The 22,645-nt window shown below is 42.8% G+C and overlaps 1 protein-coding gene across 5 annotated transcripts in view; it reads right to left on the reverse strand.

The window, feature by feature from the left end:
* Window positions 1-384: 384 nt before the first annotated feature.
* PTPN5 (protein tyrosine phosphatase non-receptor type 5) overlaps window positions 385-22,645 on the reverse strand; it is a 75,517-nt gene continuing 53,256 nt past the window's right edge. For all 5 annotated transcript variants that reach the window (XM_068148293.1, XM_068148291.1, XM_068148292.1 and 2 more), the window contains 7 exons: window positions 21,911-21,995; window positions 18,017-18,096; window positions 17,413-17,550; window positions 14,300-14,410; window positions 10,692-10,852; window positions 6,131-6,244; window positions 385-2,558 (listed from right to left, as the gene is read on the reverse strand). In XM_068148293.1, the coding sequence (XP_068004394.1) occupies window positions 2,465-2,558; window positions 6,131-6,244; window positions 10,692-10,852; window positions 14,300-14,410; window positions 17,413-17,550; window positions 18,017-18,096; window positions 21,911-21,995 (783 nt within the window). In that variant the 3' untranslated portion in view covers window positions 385-2,464. The remainder of the gene's footprint in view (window positions 2,559-6,130; window positions 6,245-10,691; window positions 10,853-14,299; window positions 14,411-17,412; window positions 17,551-18,016; window positions 18,097-21,910; window positions 21,996-22,645) is intronic.

The raw sequence follows: 22,645 nt of genomic DNA on the forward strand, positions 1-22,645 counted from the left end.
CCTGGTGTGAGATGGCAACAGCTTATACAACTAGGCTGACATTTGCTTTGTACCAGTGAATTGATACAAACCAGTCTGATCAATGACCACTCTCCCAGGATATTCCATAGATGCAGAACAGGAGTGGACAGCAGGTTAGATTTCCTTCATCAGTATAAATCATTCACTTCTCAAATCAGTGCAGCATTGTCAACTAATACTTGCTGAGGTGTGCAAGGACCTCAAAGTCAGTGGCTTACAGCCCTTTAGATCTTGTTTGTCATAAACCAAATCTCCTCTATGAAGTCTCCTTCTCCAGGAGGAAACTTACTCATTGAACTTTGCTCCTGTATGCACATTTCCACTCATCGTCATGAAATATTCTTTAGCAGATGCACAGGAAGCTGATGACAGAACAAGAAATTTTATTCACTGAGTCAGTTTTGACACTGAAGGGCACTGAACAGCTGAAAACATTTATAAGGAGATCCACTTACAATGTTTTTCAGAACATCAGTGGTGCCTTTGTTACTTCTAAGGAGTGCTTAGGTGGAATAGCGTTACCCCTTCAAAAGAGCCAGTAGCAGTGGGGAGAATACAGCTAGCAAGGTTTACATAAAACTAACAGTCATGTTATGCTCAAAAGCTTAAGTTTATTGCTCTATTTAATGACTACCACCAGTATTTGTAAAAAGAATGCCAGTTCTTCCTGCCAGCTTCTCACTGAAGGAAATATTTTAAATACAGCAATAAAATCAAGTGGTTCAAAGATAACACGTTTTGCCACACGTTCATGCAAACCCTGCTGACAGGAATTTTACAGGTTCATGGATACAGAATAAACACAAAGGATGTGTACTGAAATACTGGGAAACTTTCCCCACAGTGATGAATTTGTAGGCATAACATTTCAGGCCCTACCCTGCACCTACTGACGTCAATGGCAAAACCTCAGTGGGAGCAGGATCAGCCCTTATTGTTCTGAGAGCTGCTTTACCTTCTCCTGATTAGGAAGTGCAGTCAATTCTCAGAATCTCCTGCACCAATAAAAGCAGTGGGTTTGGGTTATTGTTACAAATAAAGAGAAGCAAAAATATTTTTAGTAGATCATTACAGCTTCTATTCACAAAACACTTATCTTCCATGTCGAGAGTCCTGTGTACCTCCATTTTTCTCTGCTCAATAAAGCACTTAAACATGTGCTTACCTCTAAGCATTAAGCACAAACCAGTCTTCACAGCCTGATTGAGGTCTACAAAGAAAAGCATGGGCAGCAGCCTGTGTCACTGGACTAGTGATTAGAATGGGAGAATGACTGTCTAAATTTGGGATGAGGGCACATTTACCAAGAAGCAGCCAAGGTGTTCAGATTAAGGTTTTTTTTAGAGCTACCTACAGGATTTGTGTTCATTTTAATAAGCACTGTGCACCCTCCAAGCTTTGAAACAAGTTTAAATTCACTCAGCAAGTTATTTTATGATTAAATCTTTTAACCAACATGGATTCAACCCACAAAATTCCTCACCTGATTCAGAGGAATTTCAGAGGAGATTGTGTTCAGATTGTGGCCTGACTACGTAAGAACAGAAACCAGGCAAATAGCAAAGCTGGTTGCAGGCTGAGGTGCCAGAACACTGACAAAGAAAAGCTAAAGTATGAACACATTCCTGTTCAGATTACCTTGCAGGTTGGAGTGGATGATCTCCTAAGGTCCCTCCCAATCTAAGCCATTCTATGCTTCTGCTATAGCTCAGATCCACCAAGCTGTCATGATACCTGGGGTACACACTGCTGGTAAGAATTGGGAGGCAAGAATTTGACTCACACGACTGAAATATTTCCCCTCCCCGCTTGGTTCTGGCAACACTGGTGGCGGACTGCTGTAGGAAAAAAGTCACCAAGCAACCATGATGCGTGACACATCATTTCAACGAGAGTCTACTTGAGTCTTTCAACGCAGAGGCTCAGAAGGTTTACTCTATACACAGTATCCGGTAATTTCATCGGTAAAAACAATCAGAAAGAGGCAAAAAGTTACTTTCAAGCTTAGTCAACGTACGGCACATTACAGCATGACAATTCAAAAAGTTTCACACTGTATTTGGGATACTATCAGCAATGAGCTGTGAAAAAGAGCAAACTGAAGACAGTGGATTGTAGTGTGGTTGGTTGTTTTTTTTTCCCCTTCCTTTTTTTCTTGCTTTTGTAACAAATGAAGCTACTATTCTTATTTACAGTATAAATAAGCTTTTGTGGGTTTTTTTGGTGAAGATTACGTCCTGTCACGTATGTTTAAGACAAGGTGTACCTTAGCTCTTAAATGTCAATGCAAACAAGAGCAGAAAAGCAATATCAAAGTAAAATAGGATCTTTTCCTTTCCAGCTAAGACAGCCAGGTTACCGTGTATCTCTTATCAGATCTGAAATGTGTCTGAATGCAGTCAAAAGTTCTCTTGGTTTTAGCCTTTAGGGATATCATGAACACTTATTCTTCTGCTGCTTTAGAAAGCTGTTTTCCATACAAGCTCATGACATGATGGACAAATTGATACTGTTCACAAGTCTGGATCATTCCTCCCCTGAAAAGGAAAGAAAAAAGGGGAGGGAAACAGCAGCCTTATTACATGCAAACATATGAGGAAAGGGCACAGCTAACACAAAATTTGTGTTGCACACAAAAGATCTATGCCAAAGCCAGAACTGGAGTCAGCTTTACCTTTTCTTGACAGAGGCCCTCATCCAGTAAGGCAACACCATCATCATGTACACTCAGATTAACAGAGCACCTGTATTCCAAGCACCATTTCAAACACCTTGGAATGTCACCCTAAAGCTCTGGATGGCTAGATGGCAGTAGGGGGAATAAAGAGGTGAGGTAGTGCATCCCAGACTTCACAGCTGCTCTGGGGACTGAGTTCAGGACTACAGAGGGCCAGGCCAACCCAGACACACGATGCAGCACACAACTTTCCCATTCTGGAGAGGGAGTTCTTTCCTCTGTGCCATCCCATGCTGTGCATTTGGCAAGTTCACCAGGAAACTAGAGGATGGCCAGCAGAGTTTGGGAAAAGACAATGGATCTTGAACAAAAGACAAGTCAGATTTGTTGACTTGAACTGACTGCCACGCACACCTTGATCACTTAAAGCCTCCCAGTACAGAAATCTGTTTTGTTTCAGCTTTTGCTGTTCTCCTCAAAACTGCAAACGTGAAAGGGAATACAAACAGCAGCAGAGGCAGTTTGCTTTCCCATGTATCCACACTCTGCCTATTTCTGCAAGCAGCTTGTTAATCAACACACAAATACTGCAGCAGGAGACAGCAAGAAACAAAAAGAACAAGGATAAAGTTGTCCGTTTTAAGCAGATTTTTAACAGCATTTAAGATTCCACTAAGAGTGCCTCATCAACAGTGATACAATCTGTTGATAAGCCATTAACATCCTAATTAAACCCCGGGGCTCAAATTCACAGAAGGTGAATGCAGGTGAATTCAGCTCCTAGGAACACAGTGCTAGGAGCTGAACTGAAATGGGAACCCACAGGTGGCCAGAGCCAACCAGACCATTTCCCTCTGAGGACGAGCACGTGTACTGAACTCCCTCAGAAACCTTCACCAGAGCAAATGAATGACAAGTTGTGTCCTCCAAGCCAGCCAGCCAGCAGATTGCTAGCACTGTCCTTGGAGACCGCCCTCTTCAGTTGGGTCCAGCGTGACAATTCTGGGTCACACAGTAATCATACCAGTAAGGGGTAGATGAGTGATCAAGACAACCTCCTCCTGCTGCCTCTTGCTGTTCTTTTGTTAAGCAGCTGCTCAAAATAACACTTCATAATGAGCAGGGAAGGGCAGGGACCCATGCTCCAACCTCACATCAATAAGCAAAGGTGGGAAACACACACTGTGTTCTAAAGAAACTATTTCCCAGCTGAGTAGAGCTCCTCCCTTTCTGCTCTACTTAATACCAGCTCGCAGTTGATCTCTCTGAGTCCCTCTGTGCTGCACACAGCACTGAAATGTATTGCTGTCAGTCCATAACACACAAGGAACGTTAGTCATATCTGACAATTGCTCCCCATCAGCTCCATTAACAGTGAGGCTGCACCCTGAAGTTGTAGCAACAGCAGCACTAGGCTGGCCATCGTGTTTCAGAACACAGCAAATTATTTGCCTTTTCATCTGGATCCCTGCTATGTGGTGGCTTCCTCCCCTTCCCACACATATGCACACTATGATATGTGCTTGCTGTCCAGGCTTTGGCACAGAACAGAGAACGGATGTTTTCACCCCAATTTGCCACAAAAACCTTACAAATCTGAGTTGCACTGTGGGAAAGGACAGCAAACATCTCAGCACTGTGGGAAGGATGCACGAGTGATTGCTTCCTCTCTTTAGTCATAGTAGGTTATTTTAGGACCAACTGTTGGCCACCAGTGAAAAACTCAGGGCACAGAATCTTTCCAAGGGATCTGTGAGGTAATGAAAAGAAAAAAAACCACTCATTGCCTTCAACCTCACAGCAAGCTCAAAGGTGGTTCTCAGAGCTAATGTAAACCTCTCTACTGCTGTGAAGCAGCGAGGTGCATTCCTTTATGTGTCTGCTCTGGCCTGCATCCAAGCCTCTTTTCCTACGTCCTTGGTGACTCCTTCCCTCCCACCTACCCTATTTTCTCTAGCCAGTAATCACCAAACAAGAAGAGACAGCAGGAGTCTTCCTTCCTATAGTTGCCTCTTTGGGGATTTAGTGAAAGTCACAGTGTGTGGCAGCATGACTTCCAAGAGGCTACAAGTCCCATGTCTCAGTCCTTGAAGGAACCGTGCTCTTCTGTAGCAAGGATGGGGACTTGACTGCTTTCTATCTTGAGTACTTTCTTACAGGACATGAAAACAGCTTTTTCCTATCCCATCCCACTTCTAAGAGGTATGTAGTAGCTAAGAGTTCCCTGCAGGCCTTCCTTTCCCTCCACTGCATCCTTTAAATGCGATCTTCCTGTTTCAGCCTCTGCACATGACTGCCAGTTCCCTCCTCCATGCACAGCTAGTATTTTTAACTGGCCTTCTCCATCAAGCACGTTAGAAAGCAAGTGACTTCAACCTTGATTTGTATAGCTATATTCCTGTGTAACATTAGTCACAGAGATAGGCTGTTTCAGACCCATCCAGTTATTTCAGTGGGCCATGGATAATCAACAGTCACTATTCAGATTCTGCTTTTATCTTATCAAAAAACCCCTTTCCTTATCTGGCCTGAAATCCACTGAAATAGCCAAACCCTCAAGCCCCTGCAGGTCCCTGTCTATCAGAGCCCCAGCAGGGCAGCAAGCATTTCATTTTCTGCCTCCCACTGAGCATAATTTCTCCTCTGAAATAAAAGTTCAGCGTGGGGTTGAGGCTCTTTTTTTTTTTTTCCTCTCCTTCCCAGAAAAATCTTTGGTATGTTTTTCGTGACATCTCTTCCCCCGACTACATTTATCATTACCATTAGAGAGAGCACTGAGACATGTTTTGATGGCACTTGGAAACAGCAGGAGAGGAAAAATAACATCTCTGGTGCAAAATTCAAGTCTATTTACTTCATAATCAAACTCAAGGTGGTGTGTTAAGAAACGCTTAACTGGAAGCCACTGAATTTCTGGAGATGTTCTTAGCTCCTTTCATATGTCTGCAAACACTCCAGACTGTACATGCTCTCCCTCCCCCTGCAGTGTCCCAAGCAGCCATGCCCTCCCAACAATGCTCACAGCTCCAAGTAAGCAAGGCCTTTTTTTTTTTTCACTCCTCTTGGGAGCAAAGTGATGGTCTGTGGCTCTGAACTCAAGTACAGCAGGCAGACCTTTGAGCCTTTGCTTCAGTATGAACATGGGGCCAACTCCTCGAAAGCTCAGCCCTTGCTGCAGCAAAGCCTGCAGCGATGCAGATCTTGATGCCAGCTGTGAATCCAGCTCAGTTCTAGGGCTGTTCATTAAAGGTTTACTGCTCATAAAATAGCAAAGATTACAAGCCAGAACCGTGTAGAACAGGACAACTTCTTCCAAGGAACGTTCTGTCTTCACCTCCATTTACCCTCCTCCCCTTTTTCCATTTGGTAATCCTTCCCCTTATGTAAGGAGAAGCATTTTTGTCTTTCTGGAAAGGAAGCAGGCTTTCTTACCTGTCTAACCGTAGCTGGCAGGCTGTTCGCAGTATGTCCACTATGCCCTCGCTCTTCAGCTGTTTGCAGCAGACACTAGTTGCAATAAAGCAGCCAGTCCTCCCGATGCCTGCACTGAGGGAGGGAAAAGCAGAGAGGCAGTGAAGATGTCAGAATGGCTTTGTAACTTTCTCGTTAAATGTGAGCCATTAAACCAGCAATCAAACCCCATTATCCCTTTACTTCCTCCAACCTCTGCCAGGAGGGTGCTGGAGAATATAAAGCCCTAACTAGGAAAAGGCACCAACTTCAATGGTACATCACAATTAAGTGCGAGCCACTCACAGCAAAAGGGGTGAACATTGCACATAGGGTGCTAAAAATGGACTGTTAGGCACTATTTGACTGAGTATGCCATTGAACCTGTCATTGAACCACTGAAAATAAGCAGTTAAACATTATTTTAGTTAGACTTGGTTTGAGGGCAAGCCTCGCTTTGAAGGCAACCTTTCCTTTGAGATTCTTAATCCTACGAGCTTCTTTGAAAGCTATTTTCATTCACAGGTACAATAAAAAAAACCACCAACCCCTCCTTGCTTCAATAATTAGAGCTAAGAGCGGTATGGAAAGCGTGATGCCATTTTCTGATCAGATCTACAGGCTAGTAATGCTCTGAACTCCCTCTTAGAGGAATTGCTTTGTCTTTCCCTGAACACCTTTGTATCGGATGCAATCCTTAATGACCAGAACTGATGTGATTCTCAAAGGCACAGTGCTATTGAAGCTGTGAATTCCTCTTATCACCTAATAAAAACCTAGCAGCAAAAGCTGACAGCTCTTCTCACGCGTTAAATAATTAAGTGTGCATACTCAGGAATAATTACTTGACACAACTGCAAGCAACCTGCTGCCGTTTACAGTACAACAACGCCGGCAACTAATGACCAGCATAGGATCATAGTATCAGTCAGGGTTGGAAGGGACCACAAGGATCATCTGGTTCCAACCCCCCTGCCATGGGCAGGGACACCCCACACTAGATCAGCCTGGCCAGAGTCTCGTCCTGCCTGGTCTTAAACACCTCCAGGGATGGGGCCCCAACCACCTCCCTGGACAACACATTCCAGGGTTTCACCACTCTCATGGTGAAGAACTTCCTCCTCACATCCAGCCTGAATCTCCCCACCTCCAGCTTCATTCCATTCCCCCTAGTCCTATCACTACCTGAGATCCTGAGAAGTGCTTCCCCAACCTTTCTGTGGCCCCCTTCAGATACTGGAAGGCCACAATTAGGTCACCTGGGAGCCTTCTCTTCTGCAGACTGAACAGCCCCAACTCCTTCAGTCTGTCCTCATAGGAGAGGTGCTCCAGCCCTCTGATCATCCTTGTGGCCCTTCTCTGGACACCTTCCAGCACCTCCAGATCCCTCTTGTAATAGGGGCTCCAGAACTGGACACAGTACTCCAGGTGGGGTCTCACCAGAGCTGACCAGCAACAGCAGAGTTCAGTTCCCTACTGCTCACAAAGTCCTAATCCTGTTTGATTGCATAGACAGGGAAACACCTACATTGGAATCATTCTGAACTTGTATTACAGAAGGATCAAGGCAATTTAATAGAAGTTTGGGGGGTGGTTTTACTCCCTAAGAACTCATCTCAGTCTTCAGATAATTGTGATGGAGGCACCTACCTGACTTTAATATTTTCTCCCTGAAATTCTCTGTACCTCCTGTCCTGATTGCTTGCTTTACTACATCATATATGCTGCACCGGTTAGGCCACACCTCGAGTACTGTGTCCAGTTGTGAGCTCCTCAGTTTAGGAAGGATGTTGACCTGCTGGAGCGTGTCCAGGGACAGGCGGCAAAGTTGGTGAGGGGTTTGGAACACAAGCCCTATGAGGAGAGGCTGTGGAGCCGGGGTTGCTTAGCCTGGAGAAGAGGAGGCTCAGGGGTGACCTTATTGCTCTCTACAACTACCTGAAGGGAGGTTGTAGACAGGTGGATGTTGGTCTCTTCTCCCAGGCAACCAGCACCAGAACAAGAGGACACAGTCTCAGGCTGCACCAGGGGAGGTTTAGGCTGGAGGTTAGGAAGAAGTTCTATACAGAAGAGTGATTGCCCATTGGAATGTGCTGCCCAGGGAAGTGGTGGAGTCACCATCATTGGAGGTGTTCAGGAGGAGACTTGATAGGGTGCTTGGTGCCATGGGTTAGTTGTTTATATGGGTTGGATTGGTTGATGGGTTGGACACAATGATCTTGAAGGTCTCTTCCAACCTGGTCTATTCTGCTCTACTCTATCTAGACTGTTCATCAAGACTTCAAATATTTCAGGGTCTCAGAGGACTCTTAGCTGCATATAGATGTACATCAATGGTTAACAAAAACCCAGGAAAACACAGAAGCCCCTTTGTCTTCCAGTTGATGCCATAACCAAACAGGCCACAGTACACAGCTCTTGTATGCTGTTTCCTACCCCCAGACTTCACAGAGTTTTGCAAAGGGAGGGAACAACACTCATTGTTTCAATCAAGCACACAGCACTGAAACAGCACTTGTCCCAGGACAGGTATCTCAGTGGCTGAGACAGTTACAATCCCTCCAAAGCTCATAAGAATAGCTTCATGATTATGTTTCTACTTTTTTTTCCCCCCTTAAAGGTGCATTATGTTACATCACTGAAGGCCAAAAGGACAGTGATTATGTGCTACTGAAGATCTCCCACAAAGGTCAAAAGAGCTACAGTACTCAGCATGACACAGGCCTTGGCTAACAGCATGCTGCATATACCACTCTCAAACAGAGACAACCTATTAAATTCCTTCTTAGGATAAAGTGACTGCAACTCAGAACAATCTGAAAGGGCTTTGGTCTACAGTCAGCACATAAAATATTTAGTATTCCTATTGTCGTGCCTCTTAGTAGTTAGTTAAATAAAAATGCCCCATTCCACCCCCATTTATTACTGTGTCATGGGGATGACACCATACAAGAGGACAAAAACAAGCATGCAAGAGTGACATGGTGACCAGAATCTTTACCTGCAAAAAATACCATAATATTTCAAGGAGCTCTTAGAGTGACAGATTTCCAAGGGCAAAGGGAACCTTTCTAAAAGCCATTTCTTATTTTACTATGAAGTCTCCCCAGTTTGTTAAAATCTGTTTTAAAACAGAGGCAGCAAAACTGGACAGGGGGCATCACAACCTTCTGGCACTGCAGGTGCTGCTTGTGTGCAAAACTGGACAAAATGATTGAATAGCCATAGCTGCCTTAGGTTGGACTGGATGATTTTGGAGGTCTTTTCCAATTCTATTGGAGGTCTCCTTCAATTCTATTCTATTACACAAATCTTTTACCAGTGATTACTCTGTACTAGCTTATAGGTGTCTTTGACAACACCAAGCTACCAAGAGCCTCTTTAAAACCACCCCCATTACATGATAGCTCCTCGTTTGCTGTGGCTTTCAGATAGCAGACTTCTGCCAGTTCCTAGAAAATGTCATGCAAAACTAAGTACAATTCCTTACAAAAATCCCAAAGATCAAATTGGCAAAAAGTATTTTACTGATATTATGGAAGATTACCCTAGCAAGATTACTGCAGCTCTTATCAGGCTTTCAGCTATTTACCTGGAATAATTGTTTGGAGAAGTGACTTGTAGTTTTGAAGTAATCACATTTAATCTCTCTAAATACCAGCAAAACAAGACTTGCTTTGAGACCTGTGGAACTTCTCTAGTTTTCTAAGAACCTGCATTTAGCTATACTAAACTTCATCCAGTGTAGCTGAGGTAATAACAGTGAGCAGTCGTTGCTTAACACGCTCCCTACCTAGCAATGCAAAAGACTGCACCTCAATACATCTACAAGTGCTAAGTACATCATCCTAATTCTTTCTGAAGACAGAGAGGAGTATCTATCTCCATCTACTTTTTTTTCTGCCCTGTGATTGATAATTACAGTTTTCCTTCATCAGGTTTGAAACCACTGTAAAGATTTTGCCTCTTCCATGTAAGAAATGCTCATCTTTGCCAGAGGCTTTTCATAAGTGTTGCAGTTTTACACTCTATTGCATGCCTTTCCTGTCTCTTGATAAGTACTTACTGCAATCAGCTTTGCCACTGTTTCATTTGTTTTAAGCATTACACTTAAACTATTGTCTGTGGCATAATGAAGAGTTTTTGCCAAAGCCAAAGAAGGAATCTACAAAGCAGGGGGGGTTGAGGCTTAAAGTTCAGCATTCTCCTCTTTTTTCTTGCATGTGTCTTCCTACTCAACTACACACACAGCATGTCAACCCTTGGTACCCTGGCCCTTTTGAGACCATTAAAGGTTTGTGTTACTGGCAAGACAAATGAAATGAGACTTCTCACAAGTAACTGAGCCACCACCAGCTCAGTCTGTCTCTGGATGAATGCCTAGTAATAGAAAATTACTGTCATTACGCTTTAGTAGTTCCAAGTACATTTCCAAATCAGTTGGGCAAGATCTCTCAAGTGACTGATGGCCAGCATGACAGTATCTGCACTATGTTACTTCATGCCAAGAAGCCCTTAGAAGGCAGCTACCATGTTTATTTACCTGCAGTGAACAATCACTGGAGCATTCTTCTCTTCTGCACTCTGCATGGCCTCTTCCACTTCCAGTACTAGCTGTAACAGAGGAGGGGCTTGATCTGGTGTCTTCTGGTCTGGCCAAGATGTATACCAGTAGTGTTTCAGGTTTCTGACTTCTTCTCCTTTCTGCAATCCAGTGAAAACAAACACCATCAAGTTTAAAACAAGTTGTGGTTGTAATTTGGTATTGAAACCTGTCCTTCCCTTTAAGGATGAGTCTCCTTTTCTGGAGACTCTCAAGACCCATCTGGATGCATTCCTGTGCAACCTGTGGCTAGATTCTATGGTCCTGCTCTGGCAGGGGGGTTAGACTTGATGATCTTTGGACATCCCCTCCAACCCCTAACATCCTGTGATCCTGTGAAGACCAAATGACAAGCCACACAAGAGAGAAATCTGCATTTCAAATATCATTTCAGTAAACTGCCTTAAAAAAACCCAACAATTCCTCACCTTGCCCTCCCCACCCAAGTATTCTGCTCTTTTAGTGCCAAGAGCTGTGTGCACAACACTCCAGGCAGTCTGTTCCCTCTTGACAGATTCATTCAGCAAAGCCAGAGTTGTGCTTGTGACATAATTGCTTTCATAATGTATTTGACAGACAGAGAGCCCGGAGCCATATCTCTCTCTTTGATAGCTAGAAAGATAGATGAAGGAGAGAGATGGGAGATTATTTTTCTATCTCCTCTGACAGACAGACTCATATCAGTTTCCTGTCAGTTCTCCTCTTCTCTTAGACATGGTAACAAATTCAGAGACACTACAGAAGGTGGGAATTGTATCTAGCTGCAGTCCAGGGCTTTTTGAGGGACAAAAATCCCAATTCTCCGCCTCAGCATGGCTACGAGTAGAACAAATGTGCCATTTACCTTTTCTGAGTGCCAAGTAGCACTGTATGCTGCTGGTTTTCTGTGTTCAAAGTGACATCCTTCTGCCTCATTTCTAAAGGTGCCAAATAGTAACATGGAGCTCAGGGAAATGGCCTTACCCTTTCAGCCATAACATAAGCCAGCTGGTATTAGCTAAGCACATGTCTTCAGAAGGCCTAGGAACAGAAGTGTTAGCTTCCACAACCTTCCCTTAAACACATGGCTGGCTGAGTTTAAGAGGGGAGGAAAAAAAGAACAAATTTGACTCTTTATAAAGAACTAGGTGCAAAAACCTAGAAATAGTTTCTGTCATCTATACTCTTAAGTGCCTGTGACTGTCAGTCACTGGATGTTAAAAGTGCTCTGTGGTTGTGACACCTTCCATCCTTCTTTTCGATTGAGAAATCTTATGCATAGCTTCATGGTGAACTAGACTGGGGAAGTGATCTGATTCAATCTTTTCTGTTGTGCTGGATTAATTTCCATGTGGATATCTCACTTTCCCCTTTTGGCTTACCACACATGCACAAAAACACCTGTGCAGGCACATGTGGGATGGCACAAGTGTAGGAAGGTGAGAACTGGACAAAGGGAGACAGGGCTCCATTGAGCTACTGTTCCAGCTTATAGAGGGTTTAAGTGAAACACAGCCATAGGAACCTTCAGGGTACATCTGTATCAGCTTAGGAAAGGAGAGTCTTGTCATAGCACAGAGCCTGCCCTTAGGTTATTTACTCTAGTGAAAAGATGTTCAGGTTAAGAGAGCAGAACGAGTTGTCATGAACATTACTTGATCAACACTGCTCTGAAACATGAATACACACAGTTGTTTTTGAACGTGTTGACTATGTGTGGGCCACAGAAGTTATGAACACTGGATTCTCAAGTGGGTTGTGAAAAATTATAATAAAAATGTTGTCAATAATACTGAGAGAAATGCAGAAGATAAAAGTCATCTGAAGAAAAACATGAATCACCACATAAAGTCACTCATCTGACAGAAACCAGCCCGAGTGCTAACAATGAACTCTGGATGTCTTTCGTTCTGCCTATGATGTTAACAGCTTTAAATTTCTGCTTAAGAGCCCTGGCTTTGTGGTTCTGGACACTTCTGCTTTGACTTTAATGAAATATTTTCTACTGGTGCTTCCTTGAGACTGAGAAGACTTGGTAACACCTAGGAGAAGGCAAGCTTTAATTGACGGTTTAAAGTAGCATCGTGTAGGCTGCAGCTAAGGCTGAGATCATCAGTGGCTAGAGGTAAACAAGCCTTGGGTATTATTCTTGCTGCTGCACTGTGTTGTTTGGGATAACTTGTATTCAAGACCTCTGCAAAATACTTTAAAATATTCTTTTACATCCCACTTGTCAGGGAGTGTGATTTTTCTCCTTGCTGCCTTTGCCAAAAGCATGAGTGACAGACTTTCCACGCTCAATCTAGACATGGGATTTCATATGCTGGCATTCTGCCTATTAGCATATGGCTGAAGAGACTTGAAACTGGTTGGATAAAAAGAGAGGTTTTGCAGCTTGGAAAGCCATTGTGTTGTTATACTGAGGTCAGGGGTAGATCTGGTAGATGTATGAAGTCAGTGTAAATAGACTGTTCTTATTGAAACATGTGGCTTGAGATTCTACAACCTAGCAATGAAACAGTTGTAAAATGGGACTCTGGTACTTTAGACTATGTAGCAGCTAGGCACTTCATAAAATAAACCTCTGTTTAAGCTGTCTAGTCACAGGATGACAGAATGGTCACTGGTATGTGAAACTACATCTACAAGAAGTTGGAAAGATACTAATATTTAGAAATATAATCATGGAGAATGCTGTGGTGAGAAGGTTCTTAATGCTCATCAACAGATCTAATGGTTATGACTCCAAGAACAATCCCTTAAAGCCTTGTTGAAGTCAAGTCAGCCAAATCACCTGAAGAACAAATTAGTATGGTATTTGTTCAAAGGGTTTCAGCCACGGTGAACAGAAGTGGTGCTACCACACCACTGACAAGTAGCAGGCAGATCAGTAGTCCCACTGTTGACAGAAACTGCAAACAGGCAAGCAACATTAAAACACCTCTTGCTCAGCTCTCAGCTCCCCCACATCTTGTTAGCAGCACAAGTCATCGTAGGCATAAAGAGCTGGTGGGTATCCAGCAGTCTGACAGCATCCTAATAATGATCATAAAAAGACAAGAAGCATGATCTAAATATTTCCCAGGGGTCTCCCCAGACCACAAAATGTGCACAATGCCAGGCAGGTACAAGTTCCCTGTTAGTAATAACACCCTTTAGGGCCACGGCCCAAACAATGAGCAAGCCTTTGAATTCTACAGAACATCATTACAGAGTTTAGCAGGATACTCCACCAGCACTGTGTGCAGCAGGACTTGCAAAGGCTGGTAAGAATCCATGGGGTCACTCTAACTGACCAGTGAACAGAGAGGACACAGGCACAGAATGACTCATTGGTTTCTTCCACTGAGTGAACCTCATCCTACCACAACTGGCTGGCAGCTTTCAGACTGTACTTGTGCAGTCTGAAATTCTGACTGCTTCTTTCACTGTAGTCTTTGTAGGTTAGTGAACTGAGCAAAGCTATGACCACTTTATTAATAAAAAGTGGCTTCTACACAACCCTTTATAAACATTTCAATTAAGGGTTTGGACAGGGAAACTACTGTAAGCACACTGGAATGATTTACCTTTAGGGTGATGAGCCTTAAACGGTAATCGTCTGCTTGTATGACTTGGTTCACTGTGATTTCTATTCCTTCGTAGGTGACCTGTTCCTCTGGCCAATACTCTGTGCATTTCTGTGTGCAATACAAAACAAATCTCTTTCAGCTTTCAGATACCAAGGGAGCTTCATTTTTACTCCTCTGGAACTGGCACATGCATGGATGAATATGAATAAACGTTGTTTCTATAATAAGTACAAGTTTTCCCTTTCTAAACAGGGACCACATTTCAGGTGATTTTTGCTGCATCCATAACAGCCTGATTGCGTGATTAAAAATGCACAAATCAAGTAATGACTAAGCAGGGCTTAAATACACTGATCCTTATTTGTCTTTATGCAAGTGATGTGCATTTTGGAGGTTCATTAGAAAGGCCTGTGGCAATGTGCTGGTGTTTTCAAATGAATCCTTTTCTTAAGATAAGCATGATTAGTACAGCAGACACTAGTTACCGATACTTCTGTGGTGTGCACACCCTGATATGGAAACACAAAATACCTCTTCTCTATTTTTCACAAAGGGCCAATGCTTTCTGAATACAAGATGATAATTTACATAAGCTTTTGTACAGAAGAACACGACTTAGGAGGTTTGGGGAATTAGATTGTGTACCAAACCCCACTTTAAATGGACACTGAGAATATGTCAAAGCCAAGGAACTGGAAGGAAGCAACAGGTGTGAGAGCTATTAGACTACTACATTTGATTTTGCCAAAACCCAATCAGAGATGCAGCCAGCCCAACCTGACAATTCAAGAAGCAGAAACCACAGCCCATTTGCAAATTTACACTGTGGTACTCATCCACTCAAGATGAGTAAGTGAGAGTTTTCAAGCACTTCTATCCTGAAAGAAGGACTGAAAGAGAGAGTGGTTTTTGTAAGCAGTTTCTCTGTAATCAGTATGCAAAGGAGGAGAGACACTTCAGCATGGTGCTTGAACTGCTTCACGGACAAGGAATGACATAAACAAGGTAGGGTTTGCACAAAAGGCACCCTTGTGACAAGGGAGGAAGAAATCTTGTTACTACTGGAGAATGAGCTTTTGGACAAACTCAGTTAAAAATGCCTTGCAAGCTTCCTCTTCTATATAGCTGCACTTGATCTTGAAGGAAGCAAGTTCAGTTACGTTGCTCTCCCTCACCAAAAAAAATATTCCACTTCAGGAGGAAAGCTAAACAGGAAAGTACCTTGCAAAGTTACTGAGTCAAAATTTGTGTGTGGGAGAATCAGTGCTGCTCCATCTGCATCAGTGAATAACCCACTGGGAGTGGGGCCCACTGTGTCTCTGGCAAATTATTTACGCAGATTGCGTTGTTCCTTCCTCTGCTCCTGCACTGCAGAATCCATTGTAAAAACTGTCAAGAGCCCTAGCAGCTATCAATAGCACAGACGTTGCTCTGCTTGAAGGAGTGGAGTAAGATTGCCCACTCATTTCTGTGGGCTGTCTGTCAGTTCAGATTAGATGTGACAGAGAGCTGAGATAACAGAGCTTTTAATACTTGCATTAGCAAAGGCAATGCACTGAGGAGGAACACAAAGCCCTGTTACTAGCATCATTGCTGAACAAAGGCTTTGGCTCTGAATCTGTGCACTTCTGAGTTCTGTTATTCATATATTAATATATGTGTTATGGAAGAAAAGGAATGAATATAGAAGACATTTACATGACAGGACTTACCCTATATTTATGGCTCAGATTCCTGACACCATTTAATTTTTGACACAAAAGGTAACAGAAGAGACTCAGCAGCTCTGCTATGATACATAGGCTGTGTCAAGCTCCCATTACATAGTGCACCAGCACTGCAGTGCACTGCTTCCCAAGACTGATACAATGGGTGAAATAGTTGGTCAGTGTTGATAAGAGGAAATTCAGATATAAAGGTTATTTTACATTCCTGCTCTCTATGATCTTGTTATGAAAACTACAGTGGAAGAACTTAGCAACCAGATATGTAATTTGGGACCAGTATTTCCTCTGCATCATCTTATTCAAATCTCACTGACCTTAAATGATTCTGGTACACTATGCCATAACTTTTTAACATTTTATTTGCCATAAACCAGAGACTCTGATCAATGAGCAAGTTATTACTTCAGTGTTGCCTCTCAGAAAGAGGCAGATATGAGCTTAAAATGTTAGTGCAAACAAGAGTTTTAGATCAGCAACATCCTGGATTTTGCATCAGCAGTGTCTTGGCAGTGTGTGCCCAGTCAGCTGCCTGTGATAGCTGTTGCAGCTTAAGAAACATCATTTGGAACTCTTCACTACACCTTGCTGCCAGGGGTAAGGTGGGATGCAGAGCCCAGCACATGCTCAGACCACTTTCTTGCATCTTACTGCCAATAAAGGCAGGTGTAAGCTCAACTACCTGTTTGTGAACTGAAGCCCAGGCACACGGTTCTTGCAACACTGCTATGGGGTAAAGATTTCAGCAGGTTTGTAATGGACAGCTGGAGGACAGCAGTATTTTAAACTGCAAACAAAAAATCATGTCAGGTAGATTGACAGAAACACCATGACAGTTTACTTTCTGGAAGTAGGTGGTGAACAGAATATTTCACCATCTTCATTTCAGTATTTCAAAAGCATTTCCTAGATGAATTCAGGAAAAGGGTCTCCATATCCAAGTCAGCTCTAGTTGTTAATTATTGTAACTAGCATCTTTTACCAGCCAGGAACAGCCTCAGTGAAATGCAGACATAGAGAGTGAATTACAATAAATATAAGATCGAGCAGCACCAACTCTGTCAATTAAAGATATTCAGCCTTTGTAGTTACAGGATGCTATTGGGTTTGATTCCTTTAGAGAGAACTTGAAAGCGTGTCTGCAAACAGAGCTGGATTTGGAGAGGTTTCAGGTCACCTGGGAAAAGAAAGATGGCAAAAGCAGCTAAGTCAGACAACAAAACAAGACTGAAGTGAAAGAGAAGCCCTCATGTTCTCTGAGCCTGAAGAATTTAATGCTGGCTCGATTGTTCAGGCCACTGAAATACTGTTCTCTGACTTAGCATCTATGCTGGAAATATCTGCTAGAGAAGAAATAAAAGCACAGACTATGGGCAACATCTTTACCTCATTCATCTCTTCTATATTGGTAATCATGACAATGATGGGGGAACGCTCCTGCCACACCATCCTCCAGAAATCACTGACGGTATTGACTATCGGTCCCTGAGTAGCAATATAAACCTTCTCCTCTCCTCCGTAGCCCTGCCAACAAAACAAGAAGAAATCAATTTTAACAGGGATGGCCACCACAGGCTTGAAGGCTCAGTCTTTAAAACAGATCACTACCACTGGTTGGAATGGTGCATCAGTTCCTCTGTCTCTCTCCTGCACATGTGTACACGGAGCAAAGGCACCATATAGACTCACATTGTAACACCAGCAATGAGTCTTCAACAGTCTTGAGGTGATGCTGGCTAGGTCAAGAGCCTTATTCAGGCTTGTGACCCAGTGCCCTGGTCAGACCAGCTGACAAGCAGTTTGCATCAGGAAGTGCAGGAGTGTCTTTTTGCCTGGTCTGAACCTGTACATTTGCACTTCCGGATCTGGTTTTCAGTTCATGTGAGCAGGAGAGAAGATGCCTTTAAAAGCCAGTGGATGCTGCAATTCTGTTTACATGAACAGTGGCTGATAGAGGCTGGACAGATACATTGGGCTGCTGAGCTCTCACCCTGATGTAGTTAGCATTGATGTAAGAGCTGAGGGGGTCATCCTGATCAGCTGAGGTAAGGCACACTCTGCTGTGAGGATCTAAAAAGTGTAAAGAGATAAGTAATAGCTTATCAGTTGCTCAGAGGACAGAGAGACACAAGATTAATTTTTACAGTGACACATTGATATGTATTCATGACAATCACAACAGATGTGAGTGGCCTTAGAGAGTTCCCATGTTTAAATGTTACCATAAAAACCCAGGAAAGGATGATTTGGGTAATTAGGCTTTTCCTGATAGTTTTACCTATTCTCTGAAGCCTGCTTAGTCTTTCCAGTTGCAGAGTCAGCGTCCCAGAGTGCCTCTGGAAAAGCAGTTTTCTGCTCCAGGAAACTATTTCTTTATTTGTTTAGGTCAACAGACTCATTCTGTCTTGCAAGACGTTGGGATATTGTTTGTGAAATGACAGCAAACAGCTTTTCTCCCAAACCACTGCACGCAGGCACGACAATAACTCTTCTGCTACTTTGGCAAGGAATTGAACTCCAGGATCTGCTATTGATGATTACAATGGTTAAAGAGAAATTAAAGAACAACTTTGAACTCTGCATAAGTGCTTTAAACACTTGAGAGTCTCTCTACTTAGGGCTGGTTTATGAAGCATTATTTAATTACATGACAAATTATGACACTATTCTACCTGAGAAGTTCATCCAGTTCCCACTGGAGCCAGTGGGAGCTGTTCCACTGATTTTTATGCCAGCTGACACAGGCCCACGTTGATCCACTTTTCACCACTACTACACAGTGTGTTACCACTGACAAGAAACATCCCCCTGATAGAAGTCCTAGTGAACAGCAAGTTCACCACAGGTGACTTCTTCATTAGCTAAAAATCCAGCCTGCTTAAGACACCAGAGCAGAATTTCAGGAGTGCAAAACCGGTGTGATAGTGGGGAAAGCACAAAGGACTAAGCAGACAGGCATTTCTACAGTACCAAAGGCTCAGCATCAAACACTATCCTCAGAAGGGATTCATGCTATCTATCACATGACAATGTAATCACAAGGCACAAAGCAAAAGATATTAACAAAGCTACTGTATTGTAGCACAGAAGTAGTATGGTCAGTGAGTTGATAACATACTTCCCTCTTGCTCAGCTTCGACTCACATCTCTAGTGCTGGGGAGATGGTGAGACAAGAGCTTAAGTCTGCTTTTTAATCAACACTGCACACCATTAAGAAGGTGACATTAGTTGTGTCAGATGTTTGCTCAAATGTCACTGACTGGGGAGCTAAACCCCTTGCATAAAGTCCCTTTACCTGTGTTTTACACAGTCATCCATGCAGTCTGCTTAATTTAGAGCAACAATTACACGTTCTCTTGCACTAAAAATAGCACTAACACTGTTGTCCAGCTCATGTGGGGTCTTCAGGGAGAAATAAAACAGAGCTGATGAATTCTACCAACACGTGCCACAGACTTTTTAGCACTGGGTTCTTCCAGTATTCTTCAGCTGTGCTAGAATTTGGGTTATTTCTCACCGTGGAGTTTTCTATTGCCATAGCCACAAACATTAAAAATCATTCAGAATATGCTTTCAAATTCCGATACTTGGCTGTTGATGTGGGATTTACATTTGTTAAGGTGGTTTGTTAGTGAACAGTTTCAGCCTTGTGTTGCTTAAGAGAGGCCTGTGAATGCAGTGTCAATGCAAGAATGTGTGTTGTGCTGCAGAAAGTGGAGCTGAAGCTGAATCACATCTCTTAGAAATATGTAAACAGGAATAACTCCTCTTAAAAACCCCACAACATAACAAGACTCTGACCTAGAAGTTTTTCCTATGTATTTCAAATTTCAGAGTGGCTTTTGAGCAGAACCAAATCCTACTCTAAAGGAAAACTTCACCCAGGACAACAGGAGGAACAAAGGCCAGATTTAAGATGACAACACACCTTTTAAAAAGCAGTAGCAGTCTGTTTCACTAACAAACCAAATGATATGCTAACTTTTCCCCCACCCCCAGCCTCTTTGATGACCATTTTGTATCTATACTATATCTGACACTTTAGAGAAACTTGCTGAAATGTTCTGTGCAATTTAAAGTGGTGCAAAAGTAATAAGGCTAGGTAGAAATTGAAGGAGTCTGTCTAGACATCACCACTGTGAAAAGGTTTCACTAAAATTGTTACACAACATGCACAACAAGTTCTTGTCACTCTGCAATGCTGTAACAAGAACATAGTTCTCTACCTATTCAAAAAGTGCCTCCAAACAGCTTAGCACAAAGTTATAGTTTTCCAGGAAATGCCGTAGGACATCCCCAGAAGAGGGCTGCCTGCAAGCCAATTCACAGCTAGGAAATCATCAAATCAACCTCCTCAGCTTGCTATTTTACCCAAAACACCCTTCTGCCATCAAAAAAAGCTCAATTCTAAGCCATTTTACTACCAAAGGCAAAATTTGAGAATCTGCAAAAAACCAATTCACTGCAAAAGCAAAGTGCATGAGATTAATTACACACTAGTATCAGGTCTCTTACTACAATCAACTCTAGGGCTGCAAGTAACTGGTCAGTATATTAAGTGACTGCTTACCTTTTAATGGTAACTGCCCAGATTGCTCCTGGAGAATCAGCTGCTAAGGGAATGTTAGTTACTTTTTAAATTCAGAATCTGGGTTTGATTCTAGTTTGGTAATCAAGCATATGCTGTTCCCTATGACAATCAGTTGTCTCAGTTTGCTGTACTGCAATTTTTCAGTAGTTCCTGCCACGACTGCCTTCTGCAGCTAGAACTCGAAGGAATGCTAGACGCTCTAAGCAGTAGAAGGTCAAATCCTGAAAAGCCCTGAAATCTCCCTCATCTTGCCTTCAGTTTCCTCTCCCACTTTGTGCATGGATAGTGTACTGGGATACGCAGCTCTAAAGAACAAAGGGGACGTTTAGCTCTCTTTGCTAGCACCAAGCTCTTTGAAATGGGAGACAGCTGGATAACGAAGTGAAGCGTCAGCCCTCTTCCCTCCGGAAGCCATCGTTTGGTCTGAGCCAGGAACAAAGCTGTACAGAGGTCACTAGTTTTGGAATTCATTCAGAAAAAAAATACCCAGATCACAATGAGTTTGGGACAAGCTTGTTAACCCTTGGAGACATGATAGGGTAGAAACTGTTTATCTGGAACTATTTGCAGTCCAGGTTCCCTGACTGAAATGACAGGTATAGCTGAGGACTTTTCTGCACTTTTCTTTGCTAACCTGACACTGAACCTTTTGGGCCTTCCAAACAGACCTACTGGTTAGTAGCAATGGCATCTTCCAACAGTGGCTTACAGAAAAAACACAGGCACGAATCTAACTGTATCATGTTCAAAGTGACTTTAAGAAAGACACAGGGGAGAACTGCTGACACTTCTAAAAACCTGCACCAAAACATTTCTCAAGTCTTACTCCTGGCAACAAACAAAAATAGGGTAGCAAAAAGATTTTGATCTTCTGCATCACCTTAATGCCATCAGGACAATTTTGACTCTTCTCAGCTTACATCTGAGGCATAATTCTGAGAAAAACATGGGTCAGGAATATAACATTGCTAGAATTTAGTCTTTCTAAAGGAGTTTGATCAAAGAGACCCCTAAGTAACATCTCAATAACCACCACCAAGTTCTCATGTAGAATTTTTAGGCAGCACCGAATGTTGCAATTCTAATGACTTAAACCCCTAAGTGCTGCTGTGAATTTGAGGCTCCTCATGCTCTGTATCTCTTCTGAAATCATTTTGAAATCATGTTGCTGCTTCATATACACAGCCTTGGGACAGTACGTTGTGCTGACAGGTCACTTCATGCGTTTTGAGAAGGGAAGTGCAAAGCCCTTCAGCACGTGAGCCTCGGTGACTTAAAAAGCAGAGACTTACTTGGGAGAATTGTTTTGTAGCGATTCTTACGTACTAAGCCTGGAATATCATATTCCTTGGGATCAACAAAGTTCATTGGAATTTCCTGTTTAAAAAAACAAAACAAACAAACAAACAAAACCAGAACAAAACAAAACCACAAAACACAGTAGGTAGCGTTATTAGATGCACAAAAGGAATAAAAACCCCAAACCCATTACGTCCTACCTGTGAAGGAGGCAAAGTGATGAAGTCAACTGAGACATATGGTGCAGTACTTCTAGCAATTTACCACTGAAATATGATTGATGTTTCCTTTTGCTGTCATTGGCTTTCTTTTCTGAAATCCTTTATACCAAAAAGCTCATAGTGACTAATTCATTGAGGAACACACGCAGCGGCATTATGTTGACTCCTCGTATTATTAGAGCTGAATTGTTTGTGTAGGCACAGAACTAAGTAAAAGGTGGTACGTAAGATACTCTGCTCCAAAAGCAATGGACCTCAGACACCATCCTTTCTGACTCACACTACTTCTTCCTCTGAGGGTGGAAGGAAATAATTTGCTAGTGACTCTCGGCGGCAACAAATGATGACACACTTTCTGGCAGGTTGGCGTACTGACCTAACTCTGCAGAGCTCAGGGAGCATCACACTTTGCTCACCACACTTCGAAGCTCCATGGGTCAGGACAGTGAAGGGGTATTTAGGGATTACTTGCTTGCTACATGGCTGACCCAAAGAACACACAAAGAT

This window comes from Melanerpes formicivorus, unplaced genomic scaffold (genome assembly GCF_026170545.1).
Source record: "Melanerpes formicivorus ecotype bairdi unplaced genomic scaffold, bMelFor1.0.p_v2 SCAF_16, whole genome shotgun sequence".
In the NCBI taxonomy this organism is placed as follows: domain Eukaryota; kingdom Metazoa; phylum Chordata; class Aves; order Piciformes; family Picidae; genus Melanerpes; species Melanerpes formicivorus.